We start from the raw sequence: 22,952 nt of genomic DNA, 5'->3' as shown, positions 1-22,952 counted from the left end.
CCAATACATTTCAACTAATAAATATATTTTTGCTTAAGTAAGCTAGACATCCTTTCTGTTGCTTACAACCCAAGAATCCTAAGGTATTCATGGTTCCATTGCCGTTCACCTTAACTCCATGACAAAAGGAACTACTTTCTTGGAAGACTGGCAGACCTACATTTGGAGACATAGTACTTATGAATCTGGAAAGTCTAAGGTTTCAGGCTTTGAATATGTGTTGTTTGTTTGTTTAAACCTTGCAAAGTAGTTGGTATAGGTAAATAGAGGCTGGCCACCCTCATTTAGGTTCATACTGGCAGGTCAGCTTCTGCAGTACCTAATCTATAAACTTACTATGACAGTGAGTAAACTCAAACATACTCACCTTAAAGTAGATAATAAGTGCACTGGTTAACACACTGATGCTCTGAAATAGGTCTCCGAGGGCATGCACAAAGGCTGCTCTGACACTGGCATTGGCTTGCACTTCCTTGTGATTGTGTCCAGCATGTCTCTGGTGCAGAATCACACTTAGTCTGAAAGAGAAAAGCATGTTCTTGGCACACATGAGATTAGCCATTGAAAACCTATGTGGCATAATGAAGCAGTTGACAAGAGCATGTGTTATCCAAGATGGAAGATAGTTGAAATATTAATGCTGTAAAATGTACTATTTTGGACTAATTTTGAAAACAAATGTATCATACAAGTTTTAAATTTTTACACAAGGACAGACAACAAAGGTTCACCTGTTTTCTCTTCCATCTACCTAATGTTACTCTGGTTCACGTTAAAACCGGAAAGCATCACTTCCTAGATGAAACTATTTGACAATAAGGAGGGGAAATGTTTATTGAGCATCTACTGAATGCGAGGCACTGAGCTAAGCTTAAAGCTGAGCTTTGGTGGGAGATTAATTAAATGTACTGGTTTCAAATACAAAAAGCAGCAGAAAGGGGTAAAACAAAATAAGAAAATTTCATCAAGTTTGGATTTTTAAAAACATTGTATTTTACTTAATTTTGTTTATTTCTATGAGAATTTAAAATTTGAATAATTTTTAATGGCCAATGATGCATTTGTGTATATTAGCTATTAACAAGAGACTAAAATATATTAATGTATCACATATATGTGTGTAAATATATATCAATGTATATATATGCAAATGTATATATAAATGTGTATATATATATATATATATAAACACATATGTATATACAGTCCTAAGAGTATGAGCTGTGGCCTCATTCTCTCTCTATAGATAACATATTACAAAATTTAACATCTCCTACCCAAGTCAAAGAGAAAAGTATTAGGCATATAAATTATGCACCTGATTTTATTTTGGAACAAAAGTTTTAAAAAAATATTATTTAGTACTACACATCCCAGTCTATTTGCTGGTAAAGTGTCTGTGAAACCCAAGGTCATTATCCACAAAGTAGAATGACTGCTATCCAGCAATATTTGATCGTTACATAATGCACAGTTTTTTAGATGGTCAGTGTTTGGACAGAAATTCACCCTTAATTAATAATTACCATTTATGAATCCTCAGACAGCTTAATATGGCTGGCAGTTAACATACTCTCTTTCTAGATCTATCCATGTGTGCTTATCACCTTGTCATTCATTCTTTTACTCATTTTATTAAAAAAAAACAACTTAGGGACTCTTGTGTGCCAGCCACTGTTAAATGCTTGGGGTATAAAGGTGAATGAAACAGACGTGAACCTTCCCCGGTGTGGCTTTAAGTATGATGGAGATAGCATAGATTTTAAAAAGACACCCATAAGTGGGAAATTCTCATTATTAAAATGTTCTAGTAAGAACAGGTACTATAGATAATATAACAGGGAAGTCTGATTTAGTTAAACAAAGTAATTGAGTTGAATTTGAAAGATTATGTTAGATTTAAATTACAGGCAGGAGAGGAGGGAATATTTCAGGCAGAGAAAACTTAGCATGCAATAGCCTTAAGGCTCTGTCAGTAATCTTTATCCTAGAATCCCTTTGCAACTTTTGTTAGAACTTTCTGTCCTGATTTGGAGTCTGCAAGGATTTGATTTATTCCCAAATTATGGTTCTGATATTTCTGTATTCAGACAACACAGCATCTAGCAGCACTTGAAACTATAGTCCCAGTTCTAGGAGAAACATTATAGTCACTCAATATCTTTTTCTATAAATAACTACCTACTTGCACAGGGAAGTCACCACTTTTCAATTTCCTTATCTTTCTAAGTAGGAAAAGCACCTGCAATGTTAAGATCAAAGTTCAAAAGCAGTTGCTGTAGGAAGAAAATTTGGATGGCATCTATTTAGAAAGTCAAACTCGATTATCAAGGTTCTAGATTTATGGGGAAGTTAGCTAGCTGTATCCTTCATATTCATGTAGCATCGACACAACCTATGTGACATATGCCTCTTGGGAAATTATTAATATTTTCATTGTCCCTGCTGTCTTGGGGACATATTGTTCTCTTTATGCAAAGATAATGTTATTGACCCCAGTCAGCAGCACATGTGCTCTGCCTTATTTGTCTCCTTGTGCTGATAGATTTGCATTGAACTCTACACACTTTTTCTCCCAGTGCCAATATGAAACACATTTTCAAGTTAGCTGGATGGAAATAGGGATCTACTCAGTAATAGCGTCAAATACCACTCTTCTAATTGGTTAGCTTAGATATTTCGAGCAACAGTTTGCACACTAAGAGGTGAGGAACTGACACAGGCAAAAGGTATGGGTATTAGAGTGACCTGAGGAGCGTTTTCAAGATGTACACATTCGGATTTTCCTCTAATATCAGAGATTGCATTGTGCCTTCCTTAAAAGACACTGTTTAAAATGTGATTCTTCTTCACTTTCAGGTATAAGCCTATCTCATAGCATGTATCATGTTGCATCACAAGATAGATAGATGATACACAGATAGTGTATATGAGTCTCTTTTTGCTGCTATAACAAATTATTACAAAACTTCTGTGGCTTAGAACAATATAAATATATTGTCTTATAGTTCTAAAATGGGTATGCAGGACTACATTCCTTCTGGAGATTCTAGGAGAGAATTCATTATCTTACCTTTTCCAGCTTCTAGAGGTCACTTACTTTCTTTAGCTCCAGGATCCTTTCTCTGTCCTCAAAGCCAGCAATACAGCATCTTCCCTTTACTCTGACCTCAAGTGTCCCTCTCACAGGGATCTTTCTGGTTACATTTGGCCTGTCTAGATAACCTAGGATAATCTCCCCATCTCAAGATCCATCCTGAACTTAATCACATTTGTAAAGTTCCTTTACCATGTAAGTTAACATACTCAGAAGTTTCAAGGATTAGAATATGGAAATCTTTGAGGAAATCTTTGAGCCATTATTCTGTTCACCACAGATAATTGATAGGTAGGGTAGGTAGGTAGGTAGATGATGCAGTTTTAATTCGGGTTGCCCAGAATCAGGCTATCAGATTGGAAGGAGTAAATCAACCAAAAAAGACCAAAGGCCTGGCCTTAACAGCACCCACCCCACACCCTTGTCATGAACAATCAAGTAGCTTACTTGGGTAAGAGCAGACCAATACAGAAATGATCACATGTCCAGTAACATCACATGTCTCATAAGAATGAATTAAGACTGCCTGGATAAGAGAATGGACCAAAAGGTGGAAACTAAAGACAGCGACTAGCTAATAGAGCTTAAGAAGGAGTTTTCAGGCAGTCTTACAATGATACAAAGATAAGATAGACTGCTTTTGAGAGGAACAAATTCCCTGTTACTAGTTCTGTTAAAATATATGACACTAATGACTATTTATTTTATGGGGATGTTGCAAAAGAGAATTCAAAAGTAGAAAGGGGACTGGAGTAAACAAAATCTAAGATCCCTTCCAACCCAGCACTCTGGGAACCCATAATGTGATCATGTAACAAAAACCAAATCGGATGGGGTACCTGGGTGGCTCAGTCAGTTAAGTGTCCAACTTCGGCTCAGGTCATGATCTCTCACGGTTTGTGGGTTTGAGCCCTGGATCGGGCTCTGGGGTGACACTTCAAAGCCTGGAGCCTGCTTCAGATTCTGTGTCTCCCTCTCTCTCTCTCTGCCCTTCCCCCACTCATGTTCTCTCTCTCTCTCTCTCTCTATCTCTCTCTCAAAAATAAATAAAACATTTTTTTTTAAAAATTTTAAATAAATAGGAGTAAGTCATTTCCCATATGGAACCATCAATATGTATGAGAGCGCAGACTGGCTAGGAGCTCAATCCTGGGACTCTTGGGTCTAGATTCAGATCCCGGCCTTTGCACTACCTCATTGGCAGTTTATTCGATTCACCATCTCCACAAATGGAAAAATCAAGCAAAAACGAACATCAAGAAAAACCCCACTGTCTATGTCCACACAGGGTTAAAAACAAGCTTTTATGGGCGGGGTGACTTACATAATATTGGCTGCCACCGCACAGCCTGAAATGATGATCATCACAGTCGCCTGGATCTGGTAATCAGGGTACAGCAGGCGCTCACATGCCAGGTACACCAACACAGCCGTCACCACCCAGACGCACAGGATGGACAGCAGGGCACCAAGGATCTCTAGGGATTCGAGCACACAGACACCCATACACAAAGAATTTGTGGATCACCTTGATCTCCCAAGAGTCATAAGACATTGATGTTCCTTGCTTCCCCCCCACCTGTCCCCCTGTGAAAAAAGGCTCTAAACTTACTAGTTACAAATGTGTGGATGGATTTTAGCACTAAGATGATTCACTTTAGTGTTGCATTCATTAAACACCAGCATCTGAGTTCATTATGCTCCATATTAGTAAGTAATTTCTAGCAAATTTTTAAAGCATATTAATTGCTATCTGCCATTGCTATTTTCCTCGGGGATTTTAATTTAAACAGGTGCTAAAATGATTGAAACTTATTAGGAGATGAAATAATGAGAGGCAAAGAGTAAAATGTATTTAGAAACTCTTAATTTCACCATAAAACATTTACAATTTGCCAGTAGCGGTACCTTGTGTGGAATAAAATAGTAACAAGGGAGGGCTTCGGAGGGTACATGATGAAAATGAGTTTCATTTGCCAACCCAACATATTATAAACACGGAGGCAAGCTCAGAGGTATATCAACACTCTAACTGCATTTTAAGAGCAACTATATCGAAAAGAAGTATCAGAGCAGAGACATGTATATTAATATTTAAAGATAAGATAGTGTTCAGTCTGCAGGCTGAGTAAAGCACATTTGCTCACTGTGGAGTTCCTTAACACCTCTCCCTGATCTTTAACTCAACCTTGTAGGCAGGTACTAAAAGCCTTCCAGGGCACAGAAGTATTCTGAGAGTCCGTTGCCGGGGACTTTCCCTACTTTTGATCTTTCCCCTGTCAAAGCAGAACAATGTAAAGTATTGTTTCCCAGTGTGGGGCTATTGTATCCCAGACTTCAATCATTTACATGCAACCTGTCCACATGACACCTGTCTTATTAGCCACTTCACACTTTTTTTAAATAAATTCACTTTTTATACTTAGCTTCTTCCTAAACAAAGTCATCCATGAAATTACCTATTTGACAAGCTAGTTCATTTTCACCTGTGTGTCTAAGCAGTCCTGCCTAAAACAGTAACCATCATCACATGTGGCTGTATCCATTTAAATTAAAAAATTAAAAACCCAGTTCTTCCAGGTGCCTGGGTAGCCCAGTCAGTTAAATGTCTGACTCTTGATGTCAGCTCAGGTCACGATCTCGTGGTCATGAGATTGAGCCCCACGTCGGGGTCTCTGCACTGAACATGGAGGCTGCTTAAAATTCTCTCTCTCCCCCTCCACCCCTCCCCTGCTCACATGCAGGTATGTGCTCTCTCTAAAATATAATAAAATAAAATAGAATAGAATAAAATAATCCAGTTCTTCAGTAACAGTGGCCACATTTAAAGTGCTCTATGGCCACATCATACTCTGTATCATAGAACATTTGTCTTAAAGCAGAGAATGCTACTGAACAGCCCTGATTTTCTACAGCATCAATGCTCATGAGCTTCCATCACCAAGATGAGAAAGTACAAGCAGTATTCTAAATTCTGGGTTGTGCCTGTGTTTATAAAACATCCCATGTTTACCAAAGAGCTTTGACCAATAGTACCAGAAAGGGGAGAGTACGTGTAAAAATGCGTACAAATGACAGGCGCTCAGCCAAAAATACATGTTTCCCAAGTGGAGCACTGTTCAGGGACTGAAAAGCATCTTCAGGTCACATTGTCACAAATTCTTTTTATTGATGTTTATTGTCTCATCTCTCTCTCTGCCCCCACGGCCGAATGTTAAAGGAAAGGCGATCCAAAACACTTGCTATGATAAATTGTTTCGTGTGAAACGAGAACTTCCTACCATTCTAAACTTGAAAAACCACAGCCCACAATTGTCAGTGTGTAAGTTGTGGTCTGTATCTAGAGGCACCAGTGAAGGCTGGCCACCGTGTCAGCATGTCGGCCACCCTTGCTCTGCCCTAAATTCTCCTTCACGTTCTATTCTCGACTTACCTGTGAGAAGTTCTTCAATCTCTCTAGCTCTCTTGGGCTCTCTGTGCCTGACTTTGCAAAATGGTAGATGCTTTATCCCATCCTCCCTCCCAGATGCAGAGTAACATGATGAATGGTATCGTGGCTGTTACCCTTGGGCCAGGGCGGTTGCGGAAGTGATACCTGTGTTCCTGTTATTCCACTGAAATAGAGGTAGCGCAATTAATCTGGCTTGTTGCCAAAGTGCCCTTGACAACACACATCCTTTTTATCCTGAACATCAGACGTGCCTCTAAGGGATTTCTGAACAAGGCTTTGCTTTGTCTCTTCTGTCTTTATCCTTGGTTTGACCTTTCAGCACTACCTTGACATTAATGCTCAGTGGGTGAACTATACCTGCCCGGTGCCATCCAAATGTCAGCTGCTTTGAAGGGGGCTTTGATGACAACCACAAGGAGAAGAGACTGAGCAGGAAACTGGTCAGGTCAATTAAGAGGTGGGCAGCATCTGTGACGACAGCAAGACTCCCAGCAATGTGCCCACCTGGGGGATACAGAACATTACATGGGATTAAGGGCCCCAGAATGCAAGTAGATTCACATGCATATTAACCGTAGTTGGTGAAATATGCCACAGACTCACAAAACTTGATCAGAGAAAGGGTCTTAATGTTGATTTAATCCACCTCTTCTTCCCAATTTTATAAGAAACAGATACCCAGAGAGTGGATAGGATTTGAACAAATAGAAATGAATTTCAAGGTTGCAGCCATTCCTGGGAGATCAAAGGTACAGAGATTGGAAAGTGTGGGTCACATCACATTTAGAGAACATCACAGTTGGACTGGGACATAAGAGTTCAAAAATACAAAAGGATGAGGCTGGAGACGTGAGGGCTGGATTTGAAGAGTCTTACACGTAAGGCTGAGGACTTGGACTTTTGCCTGTAACCCAGGAGTCACAGCCCACAGCTGTGTTTGTATTTGACTTGCAATTTTACCACAGTTTCTTTTACCACTTCCTTCTGCCCTACTAATTTATATTATTCACCTTATTTCAAGATCCCTATTATGAATAGTAGGGAGCAGTAAAGAAAAGGGCAGGCACCTTCCACTGGGGCCCCTGAGTGTAACAACAATCCAATGAAGCATAGGAAGAGAACCCAAGCCATGGTGGTCCCACCTTGCTTTTCTGTCTGTTTGGTTTGCCTTCTCTACTGCCTTTGAGTTCTCCTTAGAGAAAAGACCTCCAGCCTCCAACTACAAGTCAGAAGAAATTCTTGTCTCTTCCTTCCCAAACAGGGCTCATTCTCTGAAAGCAGTCTTTATTGCTCTCACTAGAGCTTCCCCCAAAACAGAGCTGTTGCTGACTGACTGTCTTCCAGCAGCTGTTTATTGCCTGTGTACGACGAGGCAATGGAGCCTATCCGTCAGTAGCCCCTCCATCATCAAACCCACCTTGTCTCAACTAATGATTTTGAAAAGTTATAGATATGGCTCATAATTGCAATAATCCCCACAGACCACTGGCTCTAGCTGTAGTTAATCACTGGTTTGTCAAAGTTTAATGGTCTGAAGCAAAGTAGTCTTCAAGCTTGTTACTGAGCTGTCAGTGCAAAAAATCAGAATGATTCATTAGCCAAAAGGCAACATTTTGCTAACAAGTCAGCTTTTCTTCCAATTACCCTCTAATGTTGTTCTATCTGCCAAACTCGGGTCTGATAATAAAGCTGTGTTAATAATGCATTATTTCTTACACAGAGAATGACTACATATAGGTAAATAGTTGGCCGCAATCTCAACAACGAATGGTGGTTATGATTCCATGTGCTGGGCTCAAATTGTAGCCTAAGTCAAGGAAATGAAGTCCTATAGGGGTCCTTCAACAGGCTCAGCTGAATGAGGAGGCAACTGAGAGAGAAAAAGGGCTTACTTTGGAAGAAACATACCTAGATGGAGGTCTGGGAAGTGAGAACTCTTTTGCAACCATCCTTGCTTATATATAAGAATAGTCCAGAAAACTGTGAGCCATTGAGATGAATTTTATGGATAAAACTGTTTGCAAGAGGTAGTTTCTGACTGAACTTGTGTTTGCTTCTAAAAGCATGGGGTATTACCAACAATTAACACAGTCATCCAGCCAGTATTTATTGAGCCCTTGCTGTGCTCAAGTTAAACAAATCACAGTCCCTCCCTTCAGTGGTCTCACTGTTAACATTCTCTGTATTGAAGACATGTACAATGGGCCAGAGGATCAGAACGCTGCCCTCCTTGGCAGCATTGAGGAGCTTTTCAGAGGACAGAAGGGTAAGAATGTGCCAGAAGGGAAGGGTTTTTCAGGAAGAGGTAAGAACAGGAGCAAAAACAGAAAAAAAGAAAATGGCACTTTTGTGGAATAGCAAGAGGTGTGGAATGTTGGAGGAAAAACCAGAAATGAGAGTTGAAAAGTGGGTTGGGGGACCCCCTTATAGGAAATTATGTCATGCTAAAGAATTTGAATGCTATTCCATGGATAAGTATATGGGATATGGGAATCTAATGTGATATTGAGGCATAAGGTTGTGACATGCTCAGAGTTGTATTTAAGAGACACATCTTTGCCAGCAGTGTGGAGGCTGACCTAGAGGGAGAAGGAACTGGAGGTTAAGACACAACAGTGATAGCCAAGAAAATGCCATGAAGTCATGAAGTAAGACAGGAGCACTCATTTATGGATATGGCAAGATGTAGAAAGCAATGCACTGGTAACAAGATAGAAGAGGCACTAAGGACTACCTTCTAGAAACACTTTCTTATTAGGGCCTGTGGGGTTTCAGGACAGGAGGTCATCAGGGGAGCCACTGGGCCTGGGTCTCATATTCACCTCAGCTCCAGAAGGTGTGCATTACGTACACATAACATTTTGTGTGGAGACAGAGACAGGATTGAAAGAAGCAAATGTCTCTCTGACAACATCAGGCTGTGTCCTATTACTGGACAACTACTGTATGCTATTAATTCATGTTTCTAAAATCCTTTAACTATCTTATGAATAGCATTATTATACTATATAACGTGGCATATCAAAAACACATGGAGTTAGGGGCGCCTGGGTGGCTCAGTCGGTTAAGCGTCCGACTTCGGCTCAGGTCACGATCTCACGGTCTGTGAGTTCGAGCCCCGCGTCGGGCTCTGGGCTGACTGCTCAGAGCCTGGAGCCTGTTTCAGATTCTGTGTCTCCCTCTCTCTCTGACCCTCCCCCATTCGTGCTCTGTCTCTCTCTGTCTCAAAAATAAATAAACGTTAAAAAAAAAAAAAACACATGGAGTTATTATTTAACAAGTAATTAAAACACACCACAGTTTACATAGGTGTGTTTTGACACTTCTTAAATTTTTAATACCAAGAACCTCAAAGAATATAAGTAGCCTAAGGCTCTGAGACACCCTGACTATAGTATGAAGCCAGCGCCCTTATCAGTAAACCTTGTGGGTATCAAACCCCCCAGCCATAGCTTTCTCTAAGAGATTTTTTGTACGCCGAGCTACTTACTGTCTTCCCCAGCCAGCCCCCAGCTTTTTTCCAATCTAGCAATGTCATGCATTCTCCATCACTCTTTACACTCTAAACAGTCCTGCATCGGGGCATCTCTCTCTGACCATTCCCAATTGCTGCCAGTAATAGCCATACTTGAGCTGATTTCTGTGAGGTCTCAGTGTCTGTACATCTGCCTTTTCAAATAGGGATACATGCATACATGTGCATGTTAGGGCCTTTCCATGACTAGTAATTTTCACAAGTAGTCAGAAAGAGTCCCAATTCAACAGGCTCAAAGGCCCATTAGGAGTGGACACGCTGATGCGTATGGCCTTCCTTAATTCCTTCCTCCAATCTGCTCCATGGCCAGTTCTCTCTCTAAACACAGCCCTATGACCTGGTTCTCCCCTGTTCTAAATGCCAGCTTATTCCACAAGGCCTATAGAATTAATCCGGATTCCCCAGCCAGGCTTCACCCTCTTTCTTGAACCCCCAACTACCAGTCTAGTTTTATTCTCCATTCACTGTGTTTTATCTTACATCTCTGACTTAGATAGATTCTTAGATAGGTTTAATGGTAAATCATAAATGCCTAACTCAAACTAGCTTCAACAACAACAACCAAATGATAATTTATTGGGTCAAATAACTGAGAACAAATCAGGGTGGGGTTGGATCTAGTGCAGGCTAATCCTAAGGTTCAAATAATGTTTGAGGGACTCTGCTCTGTCACTAACTATTGTTATTTATTGTCCTACTGAAGATAGACTACTTTACCCTTAGCAAGAAAGGTTGGCCTCTGGAAGCTCCAGGTTTATGGCATTACAGCATAGTATTTGCAGAGGATAGAGAGAGTCCCCCATCTATCCTCCCTATAAAAAGACCCAGAGAGGGAATAATCCAGCTTGGAATCTCATACCCAGCCTTGCCTGTGAGCATGAGGTTTTTGGTCCAGGAGGACCAGAAATGGAATTAGCACAGTGAGTAGGAAGAAGCTTCCTGAATAGGCAATATTTACCGCTACAGTGGCATCAAGAATCACTTGAGTTGCTTTCTTTTTTTTTCTTTTAATTGTTTTAAATGTTTATTAATTTTTGAGAGTGTGTGTGCAAGCGAGCAGTGGAGGGGCAGAGAGAGAGAGAGAGGGAGAGACAGACAGAGAATCTGAAGCAAGCTCCTTTCTGGCAGCACAAAGCACGATGTGGGGTTCAAACCCAAGAACCCTGAGATCATGACCTGAGCCAAAGTTGGATGCTCAACTGACTGAGCCACCCAGGTGCCCCTCAGTTGAATTACTTTCTAAGAATACAGATTTCCTGTCCTTTTGAGACCTACCCACTTAAACTCTTTCCAGGCAAGGCTGATATTTACTACCTCCTGGACCACAGCAATAGTCAGGGACCTCTCTCTGCAAGGCCTTTTTTTTTTTACCTCCCTCTTTTAGCCACCCCTCAATTCCTACACAAACTTCAAGTCCTGTCTCAAATCCTATATCCTGAATGTGGACATCCTAGATTCTCAAAAGTAACCTGAGAATACCAGTTGCATTCTCTGACCTGATTGAGAATGGCTTTAGGGAGGAGGTGAGGTCTGGTTGGGGTCTTGAATGATGAGCAGGGTTTTGATGATTGTGGGGCATGAGGAGAGGCCTTTTCCATTCAAATGAAAAGACAAAAGCAAAAGCTACAGAGACTTTAAGGTGCCACGATTATTTTGCATAGGATGAATAAACAGCTGAAACAGAAGAGTCATGTAGTGAAGCAGTAAAGGATTAATAGTCAGTTTGGCAGCCACATGGTGGAATGACTTGAAAGTCAAAGTAAGAATTTTTCATTTTGTCCAAGGTGCCAGAGCTTTCGAACATACCGATCTCTTTTCACATGGGGCAGCCAAGTGGGACCTAGCACAGAGGAAGCCTCTGAAGCAGCCTCTTCCTGCTACAACACCCTTGTGGGTGTACCCCAGTCATCAGTAAAATTTCCTGTGCTTGCCAGGATAGGGAGAAGGGTGTGAAGCACTGAATTAGGCAAGAAGGAGCCACTAAAGAATTTTGGAGACAGAATTAACATGATGAGAGCTATGTTTTAGGAAAATCAACCTAAAATCAATGCAGCTCAAACTCCAAATGATTCTATGAGTATCCATTTAATTCCTCTACTGACAACATCCAGATTAGAACTCAGATGAATTAATTATTAAGAATGAGAGGGAAGAGGGAGATTGATTTGTTCACTCCAAGTGAATAATTTTTCTTCCCTCCTCTCCTAGAAATATGTCATTTTAAAGCAGAATGCCAGGGCATAGGAAAGGTATGAGGAGAAAAGTAAGTTTTATGAATGGGAGACCATCTCATTTCAGACTGTTGATTAGACATACTGGGAAGAAGATGCCATCTGTTTTCACCATGTACCTGGATTCAGGGGAAAGCAGAGGAAGAAAGTAATGGAGAAAACGAGCCAGTTTATCCAACTGAATTGTGTTTGCATGGGGTGGTGTCAGTACTTTATCTGGAAAGCTATGAATTTCCAGAACATCACCTTTTAAAATCACACTTTTAAAAGTTTATTTATTTTGAAATAGAGAGAGACAGAGAGAGAGCACCTATGGAATCTGGGGAGGGCACAGAGAGAGGGAAAGAGAGAATCCCAAGCAGGCTCTGCACTGTCAACACAGAGCCCAACGTGGGGCTAAATCCCACAACTCTGGGATCATGACCCAGGCCGAAATCAAGAGTCTCATTCAACTGATTGAGACTGAGCCACCCAGGTGCCCCTCCAATCACATTTTGAATGGATTCTGTTTTTTAGATTTTCCATTTTGTCCATCTCTTATATGAGCAACAGAGTGTTGTCCATGATCTTATGAATTTGAATAATTAAAAAAGAATACACATCTGGCATGTGTGTCAGCAGCTTTTCCAAGTGAATTTTCTAATTGGAACTACTAAAAGTAAATTCTTTGCAACCTCATCAAGCTATTAAGTTGGTTCCTTCAAAAGACTTATTGTGGGTCTAGAAATTGTGTGGTGTCAATTAATTTTATAATCTTTGACTAGAAAATTATTTGCCAACCCTGGATTTGTCTTGGACTGGATGAGTTGAAGTTCTTTTCCAGTTTTCAAAAGTATAAAAGTCTGAAAAAGGGGTGCCTTAGTGGCTCAGTCGGGTAAGCACGCAACTCTTGATTTCAGCTCAGGTCATGGTCTCATGGTTCATGCGTCCAAGCTCTGAGTGGTGCACTGTGCTGACAGCATGGAACCTGCTTGGGATTCTCTCTCTCCCTTTCTCTCTGCCCCTACCCACTCATGTGCTCTCTCTCTCTCTCTCTCTCAATAAATAAATGAAAAGGGGCGCCTGGGTGGCGCAGTCGGTTAAGCGTCCGACTTCAGCCAGGTCACGATCTCGCGGTCTGTGAGTTCGAGCCCCGCGTTGGGCTCTGGGCTGATGGCTCGGAGCCTGGAGCCTGTTTCCGATTCTGTGTCTCCCTCTCTCTCTGCCCCTCCCCCGTTCATGCTCTGTCTCTCTCTGTCCCAAAAATAAATTAAAAAACGTTGAAAAAAAATTTTTTTTAATAAATAAATGAAAAAAACAAAACAAAAAAGTCAGAGAAAAAAAAAGTGGTGCCTGGGTGGCTCATTTGGTCCAACTTCAGCTCAGGTCATGATCTCATGGTTCCTGAGTCCAAGCCCCATGTCGGCTCTCTTTTGTCAACATAGAGCCCACATTAGATCCTCTGTTCTGTTGTCTTTCTGCTCCTCTCTGACCTGTGCATGTTCTCTCTCTCTCTCTCCCTGAAAAATAAATAAACATTTAAAAAATAAATAAAAGTCTGAATACGAGTACACAAGCCATTAGACTCCATAGGTTTAAGAAACCAACTAATTCTGGGGGGAGAGAGAGATGATGGTGACGTAGGAGGACGCTGGGCTCACCTCGTCCTGCTGATCGCTTAGATTCCACCCACATCTGCCTGAATAACCCAGAAAACTGCCAGAAGACTAGCAGAATGGACTCTGTGGAGCCAAACATAGACAAGAGGCCCACGGAAGAGGGTAGGAAGGGCAGAGAGGTGGAGCGCGCTACATGGACTGGTGGGAGGGTGCTGGGGCGGTGGAGGGGCAGCCCACCTGGCAAGGCAGAGCACACGAGTCTGGCTTACAAAAGCTGAGGGGCTGGACGGAGTGTGTTCTGACAGCCAGCAGGACTTAACATCTGGAATGTTACAAGTCAACAGCTCTGCTCTCGGAGAGCGGGGAGGGTGAGAGGATGAGCCCCGGGAGACAGAACTGAGCTCAAGGGGGAACAAAGGCACTGGCAAGTGCCATCTCCCTCTTCCATCCCCCAGCCAAAATTCCAAAGGGAACCAGTTCCTGTCACCAAACTTGCTTGCACCCCGCAAACGCCCAACACTGTGCTCCTGTGGATCCATCCCTCTGACGGGCCTGCCTCCCTCCTGGTGCTGAATGAAAAGGGAATTATTACAACCAATCCCTCAGAAATACAAGCAATTATCAGGGAATACTATGAAAAATTATATGCCAACAAACTGGACAACCTGGAAGAAATGGACAAATTCCTAAGCACTCACACACTTCCAAAACTCAAACAGGAAGAAATAGAAAATTTGAACAGACCCATAACCAGCGAAGAAACTGAATCAGTTATCAAAAATCTCCCTACAAATAAGAGTCCAGGCCCAGATGACTTCTCTGGGGAATTCTACCAGACATTTAAAGCAGAGATAATACCTATCCTTCTCAAGCTGTTCCAAAAAATAGAAAGGGAAGGAAAACTTCCAGACTCATTCTATGAAGCCAGCATTACTTTGATTCCTAAACCAGACAGAGACCCAACAAAAGAAGAGAACTACAGGCCAATATCCCTGATGAATATGGATGCAAAAATTCTCAACAAGATACTAGCAAATCGAATTCAACAGCATATGAAAAGAATTATTCACCATGATCAAGTGGGATTCATTCCTGGGATGCAGGGCTGGTTCAACATTCACAAATCAATGTATGTGATACATCACATTAATAAAAAAGATAAGAACCATATGATCGTGTCAGTCGATGCAGAAAAAGGATTTGACAAAATTCAGCATCCTTTCTTAATAAGAACCCTCAAGAAAGTTGGGATAGAAGGAACATACTTAAACATCATAAAAGCCATTTTTGAAAAGTCCACAGCTAATATCATCCTCAATGGGGAAACACTGAGAGCTTTTTCCCTGAGATCAGAAATACAACAGGGATGTCCACTCTCACCGCTGTTGTTTAGCATAGTGTTGGAAGTTCTAGCATCAGCAGTCAGACAACAGAAGGAAATCAAAGGCATCCAAATTGGCAAAGATGAAGTCAAGCTTTCACTTTTTGCAGATGACATAATATTATACATGGAAAACCCGATAGACACCACCGAAAGTCTGCTAGAACCGATACATGAATTCAGCAAAGTTGCAGGATACAAAATCAATGCGCAGAAATCAGTTGCATTCTTATACACTAATAATGAGGCAACAGAAAGACAAATAAAGAAACTGATCCCATTCACAATTGCACCAAGAAGCATAAAATACCTAGGAATAAACCTAACCAAAGATGTCAAAGATCTGTATGCTGAAAACTATAGAAAGCTTATGAAGGAAATTGAAGAAGATATAAAGAAATGGAAAAACATTTTATGCTCATGGATTGGAAAAATACATATGGTTCAAATGTCCATACTACCCAAAGCTATCTACACGTTCAATGCAATCCCAATCAAAATTGCACTAGCATTCTTCTCGAAGCTAGAACAAGCAATCCTAAAATTTGTATGGAACCACAAAAGACCTCGAATAGCCAAAGTAATATTGAAGAAGAAGACCAAAGTGGGAAGCATCACAATCCCAGACTTTAGCCTCTACTACAAAGCTGTAATCATCAAGATAGCATGGTATTGCACAAAAACAGACACATAGACCAATGGAATAGAATAGCAACCCCAGAACTAGACCCACAAAAGTATGGCCAACTAATCTTTGACAAAGCAGGAAAGAACATCCAATGGAAAAAAGACAGCCTCTTTAACAAATGGTGCTGGGAGAACTGGACAGCAACATGCAGAAGGATGAAACCAGACCACTTTCTTGCACAATTCACAAAAATAAACTCAAAACGGTTGAAGGACCTGAATGTGAGATAGGAAACCATCAAAACCTTAGAGGAGAAAGCAGGAAAAAACCTCTCTGACCTCAGCCACAGCAATTTCTTACTTGACACATCTCCAAAGGCAAGGGAATTAAAAGCAAAAAATGAACTATTGGGACCTCATGAAGATAAAAAGCTTATACACTGCACAGGAAACAATCAACAAAACTAAAAGGCAACTGACAGAATGGGAAAAGATATTTGCAAATGACATATCGGATAAAGGGGTAGTATCCAAAATCTATAAACAACTCACCAAACTCCACACCCAAAAAACGAATAATCCAGTGAAGAAATGGGCAGAAGGCATGAATAGACACTTCTCTAAAGAAGACATCCAGATGACCAACAGGCACATGAAAAGATGCTCAACATCACTCCTAATCAGAGAAATACAAATCAACACCACACTCAGATATCACCTCACGCCAGAGTGGCTAAAATGAACAAAACAGGAGACTATAGGTGTTGGAGAGGATGTGGAGAAAGGGGAAGCCTCTTGCACTGTTGGTGGGAATGCAAACTGGTGCAGCCACTCTGGAAAACAATGTGGAGGTTCCTCAAAAAATTAAAAATAGACCTACCCTATGACCCAGGAATAGCACCGCTAGGAATTTACCTCAGGGATACAGGAGTGCTGGTGCATAGGGGCACTTGTACCCCAAATGTTTATAGCAGCACTTTCAACGATAGCCAAATTATGGAAAGAGCCTAAATGTCCATCAACTGATGAATGGATAAAGAAGTTGTGGTTTATATACACACTGGAATACTACTTGACGAGAAAGAATGAAATATGGCCTTTTGTAGCAACGTGGATGGAACTGGAGAGTGTTGTGCTAAGTGAATTAAGTCATACAGAGAAAGACAGATACCATATATTTTCACTCTTATGTGGTTCCTAAGAAACTTAACAGAAGACCATGGGGGAGGGGACAGGGAAAAAAAAAAGTTAGAGAGGCAGGGAGGCAAACCATAAGTGACTCTTAAAGACTGAAAATAAACTGAGGGTTGATGGGGGGTGGGAGGGAGAGGAGGGTGGGTGATGGGCATTGAGGAGGGCACCTGTTGGGATGAGCACTGGGTGTTGTATGGAAACCAATTTGACAATAAATTTCATATAAAAAAAATATAAAAAAATATAAATGCAAAAAGCAGAAAAAAAGAAACCAATTAATTCTGATTGCTATCTATGATAGTGCAAAAGACAAAAAACAAACAAAAATGAGAAAAACAAACAAACAAACAAAAGTTAGCAAGTTCTGTTTTCTTCCAGTCTCAAATAATTACTAATTTGGTCCGCCTCTTGTGTAATAGAAAATGAAGGCAAAAAATTAGTAACAGTATAATGGTAATAGTGGTAATAGGGTAGTCATAGCCTATGATACTATATGCCAGGTAGTTTCTGGTATTCCTTTTACATTAAAAAATAAAATAAACTCAAAAATAATATATAAATTCAAAAATTTTAAATAAATAAATATTAAGTCAAATAAATAATAAAGTCAAAACTTTTAGACTAAGTGCATAGCTAAACATAATTTTATTATTAATAAAAATATGGGATAAAAATAATCAGAGAAGGATATAACTCAAGATATTAAAACATGCAATAAGACTACAACATTGAAGAAAGATGGAGGAAGTAACAAATATTTTTAAAGGCAAAATTATGAATTAAAAATAAAAAAATTTAGATAATAATATATTCGATAGATATATCAATAAATTAGACATCTACCAAGTTAAATCAAGCAAAAGAAAATATTTAAACGATATTAAAATGAGAAAGTAGAATAAGTTAGAGAGTTTTAGTATTAAATTGTCATGTTCCATTGTATGATAATAAGATGGAAAATTTCATTGAGATGGCTGACTCTGGAAAACACAAATGACCCAAACTTACTCATGAAGTACAAATTTTGAGTACATCAATAAATGAGGAAGAAACAAACAAACATATGTTAAAAATTATTTCCAAGAAAGTCTCCAAAGCTAGACAACTTACCAGGTAGTTCTTAAAAAAGAAGAGATAGTTACAATGTTACAAAAATGGTTTCCATTTTCTTATAAAAAGTGTCATTAAAACTAAACTTTTCATTTTCATATGTGTAACTCTAATTCAAAAACTTAGAAAAATAGCCCCATAACAGAAAACTATAGTTAAATTTCAATTATCAATAAAGATAAAAAAAATCCTAAAGATAATATGAGTGGCCCAGATTGAGCAATGCGTTGAAAGAATGGTCCACCACAGTCCATTTAAGTGGCACTGTAATGAGAGCCTATGAACATGAGCCCCAGAATTCAGACTGCCTGCCCACTTATTTACGAGCTGTGGTACTCCAGTAGAGACCTTTACTCTCTGTGTTTCAGGTTCCTCATCTACATAGTACAAATAATAATAGACCTACCTCTCAGGGATTTCAACAGGATTAAGTAAAGTAACACGATGCAAAGCATTCATCACAGTTTCTGGCACATAGTAAGTATTAAATAAATATTAGTTATTATCATCGTAATGCCGGAAATGCAGAGATTGTACTATATTAGGAAATCTCTGAATATAACACACACCAGCAATGTGTCAAAAACATTTTTAACAGAATATGTTTAAAAGAAAAGGTACTTGACAAAAGTCAACAAGCATCCTTGATTATTTGTTTATCGTTTAAAAACTAAGGGGAAAAAAACCCACTTCATTAACATAGTGAAAATACTTAACCTCTCAGGAAGCATTTCACTTAACAGTTAACTAGTTGAACATAAGATTTGATTTAGCATAAGATATTATTTAACATGGTAAAAATATGAAACATATTTTTATTATTGAAAAAAAGAGAAATATAATAAAACAAACACATGTAAATAACCTTAGCAAGAAACAGGCTGTCCCTGTACTATAACAAACAAATAAGCAAACTAACTAAAATTGCAAGATATTGACGAGAGACATAGAGTATTTGGATAAATGGAGAAACTCCATGTTCCTAGAAGAGAAAACTGAGTATTTTTAAAAGATCTTTGTTTCCAAATCAACTTACATACCAGTAAAATCATAATTTGATTTTGGAGGGAACAGAATACAATGGTTCTTGTGTTCAATTAGAATAATAAACAGAAATAAGTAGCCTTTTCCTTTTTTCTATTAAACAAGGAATAATAAGGAAAGAACAGATATTATAACATGTAAATGTACATTATTTAAATACGTTACTACTAACAGAGAATAGCAATACAGATTGATGAAACCCACCTTAGAACCAAACCCTGTTCTTTATGAAATATTGATGGAAGGAGTGATTAATTATTCTATAAATAATGCTGAAAACTTTGTTAACTATTTAGAAAAAGAATCTTTAGTCCTTAGAGAATATTTAATCTCACAAAATAATTTGAAATTACATGCAAAAAATTGAACAACAACATGGTATTTGTCTTCTCAGTAGGCAGGAACCAAAGCACTAAAGTAGTGAGAGCAATAAAAGAAATCAGCTCAAAATGGAATGTTTCATACAATTACATATATAAAACATTAAAACTTACCCACATCAAACCAAAAACTAAAAAGTAAACAAAAAACTAGAAAAGTACTTATAACAAGTATAAAAATTTCAATATCCTAACAGTTATAAAGAGCTCTCAGAGATCAGAACAGAACATTATAAATTATCTAAAAAACAAATGATCAGGAGACATTAAGAGGCAAGCAGGAAATGCATCAACAAAGTGAAATACAGATTACTAATAAGCTTGCAAAAAATATTCTAACAGTAACAAAGAAATGAATATTAAAATAAAGCATATTCACCTATACATGAATAAAGATTTTTAAAAGATTAAAATATGGGGAACCAGGGTGGCTCAGTCAGTTAAGCATCCAACCCCATTTTGGCTCAGGTCATAATCTCATGGTTCACAGGATTGAGCCCCATGTCAGGCTCCACGCTAACAGCACAGAGCCTGCTTGGGGTTCTCTCTCCCTTTCTGTATGCCCCAACCCTGCTACTGCATGTTCTCTCCTCCCCCCCCCAAAAAATAAATAAACTTTAAAAAATAAATAAATAAAAGATTAAGGGGCACCTGGGTGGCTCAGTCAGTGAAGCATCAGACTCTTGGTTTCAGCTCAGGTCATGACCTCACAGTTTGTGAGTTCGATCCCTACATTGGGCTTCACATTGGCAGTGTGGAGCCTGCTTGGGACTCTCATATTCTCCCTCTCTCTCTCTCTCTCTCTCTCTCTCTCTCTCTCTCTTTCTCTCCCTCTCTCCCTCTCTCTACTCCTCCTCAGCTTGTGCTCTCTCTCTCTCAAAGTAAATAAATAAGCTTAAAAAATAAAAGATTAAAATAAGTTTTGATAAAGATTTGGACAGTAATGCTCATGTACAGCAGGCAGACATATGAATTGTTTTAAGCTTTCTGGGTAGCAGTTTGGCAGTATGAATCAAGAAGTAATAAAAATATTTATATCCTTCAATCAATTTTTCCACTTTTAGGAATCTCTTTCAAGGGATTAACCAGAGAGGCAGGCGGAGTTTTATTCACGAGTTTTCATTGCAGCATTGTTCATAGCAGGGGGAAAAAAAAACTCCTTAAATTTCTAACAGTAGAGACATGGTTATGTAAATTACAGTGGAGCATATTATAGAATATTGTTCAGGCATAAAAATGTTTTTGAAGGATATTTGATGGCATGGTCAAAAGCATTCAGTATGCCCTCAGTTATATTTTAAAAATCGAGTTATGAATAGAAAAATATATTGTATAAAAAATACTCCACAATGTTATTAGAGGTTAGTATTCAAATGTGGGATGGTAATGAATTTTATTTTGTTTCTTAATATTTTCCAACTTATCTACAATGAGCATATTGTTACTCCATACTTACAGAAAATATGAAATCTTTCTTTAAAAGAAGAACTTACGTAACCCTCCTGCAATGATGTGGGGTTTTGTCTGTTTGCTAGTTTAATCAGAGAAGTCTTTTTGAATAATACTCACCCACGGCCTCTGCAATCATGAAAACGAAGCATATTCCTGAAGCAGCACAGAGTTTCCACTTGGCGTAGACTTGCTCGCTTGCTCTGTTCTCTGTGGCCTTGGAGTTGCTGTGGCAGTGATAGATGGCTCCTGAGTCCAGCTCCTCTGGCTTCTCTCCAGGACATTGATTTTTATTCAAGGATTTCTGCTGGAGTTCCACACTATGGATGAGTTTGACAGAAGCAAGAAGTGAACACGGTTGCAAACAAATACCTCACTGACAGCCCTACCCATTCTCAGAACTGATAGAAGGACATTTGCTAACTAGATAGGAAGTTACAGTTCACAGCTCCTTCTATAAGAAGTATCAAGTGTAAGGAACAAGCAAGAAATTTCCTTCTGAAGTCTCAACTACTAAAGGTTTTGCTTTTTTATTCAGCCAAGCTATACCAGCAGTGATTAAGAGATGTTAAAGGAACAGGAGAAAGGAAGCAGATACATTTTGATGCATTTCCTTACAAATTACTCCACTTTGAAAGGATTTTGGACCCTGTGTTACAAATTTTAAAAAGCAGGGGTGAAGAGCAATGTTAGGTATGTGCGTATGAGCCAGTCTGAAGATTCAAATACTATCACATGCCCAAACTCTTCCTTTCTTCTCCACACCAGCACTGTTAATAGACCACAGCACTTTCTCCTGTTGAGTCCCTGTTGACCCCCAGAATCCTTCTTAACACAGCTTTGCACACACTCTCTACCAATCTATCAAAGCTGTATTGTGAGTTGAACCTACTTACACTTCCTAAAGCAGGCAGTATATATCAGCTCTTCTCAAGTATAAAGCATTATTTACAGGCTGGAATAGAATTCTAGCATTTCATAGATGGAAAGATTATAGATACCATTTAGTCAATCCCATAGTTTCTTTTTTTATATATATACAATTTATTGTCAAACTGGCTAACATACAGTGTGTAAAGTGGACTCTTGCTTTTTGGGGTAGATTCCCGTGGCTCATCGCTTGCACCCAGGGCAACAAGCACCCTCCTCAGTGCCCATCACCCATTTTCCCCTCTCCCCCACACCCCATCCACCCTCAGTTTCTTCTCTATATTTAAGAATCTCCTATGGTTTTCCTCCCTCCCTCTCTGTAATCATTTTTTTCCCTTTCCCTTCCCCATGGTCTTCTGTTAAGTTTTTCAAGATCCACATATGAGTGAAAACATATGATATCTGTCCTTCTCTGACTGACTTATTTCACTCAGCACCTTCCAGTTCCATCCACATTGCTGCAAATGGCAGGATTTCAGTCTTTCTCATTGCCAAGTAGTATTCCGTTGTATATATAAACCACATCTTCTTTATCCATTTATCAGTTGATGGACATTTGGGCTCTTTTCATAATTTGGCTATTGTTGAAAGTGCTGCTATAAACATTGGGGTACACATGCCCCTATGCATCAGCACTGCTGTATCCCTGGGGTAAATTCCTAGCAGTGCTATTGCTGGGTCATAGGGTAGATCTATTTTTAATTTTTTGAGGAACCTCCACACTGTTTTCCAGAGTGGCTGCACCAGTTTGCATTCCCACCAACAGTGCAAGAGGGTTCCCATTTCTCCACATCCTCGCCAGCATCTGAAATTTCCTGAGTTGTTCATTTTAGCCACTCTGACTGGTGTGAGGTGATATCTCAGTGTGGTTTTGATTTGTAGTTTGTTAGCTGAAGTAATTAAGGTTCAGAGAGGTTAAGTAATT

The 22,952-nt window shown here is 39.4% G+C and overlaps 1 protein-coding gene across 1 annotated transcript in view; it reads right to left on the bottom strand.

The window, feature by feature from the left end:
• The window catches only part of SLC30A8 (solute carrier family 30 member 8), a 45,766-nt gene that overhangs the window by 11,207 nt on the left and 11,607 nt on the right, over positions 1–22,952 (bottom strand). Inside the window, exons 2-5 of the mRNA XM_058698889.1 lie at positions 21,218–21,417; positions 6,906–7,052; positions 4,422–4,575; positions 368–518 (exon numbers count right to left, since the gene is read on the bottom strand). Coding sequence (XP_058554872.1) covers positions 368–518; positions 4,422–4,575; positions 6,906–7,052; positions 21,218–21,417 — 652 coding nt within the window. The remainder of the gene's footprint in view (positions 1–367; positions 519–4,421; positions 4,576–6,905; positions 7,053–21,217; positions 21,418–22,952) is intronic.

This window comes from Neofelis nebulosa, chromosome 14, assembly GCF_028018385.1.
Source record: "Neofelis nebulosa isolate mNeoNeb1 chromosome 14, mNeoNeb1.pri, whole genome shotgun sequence".
In the NCBI taxonomy this organism is placed as follows: Eukaryota; Metazoa; Chordata; class Mammalia; order Carnivora; family Felidae; genus Neofelis; species Neofelis nebulosa.
The sequence above is the reverse complement of the archived record's forward strand: the minus strand, read 5'-3'. Positions and strand labels throughout refer to the sequence as shown.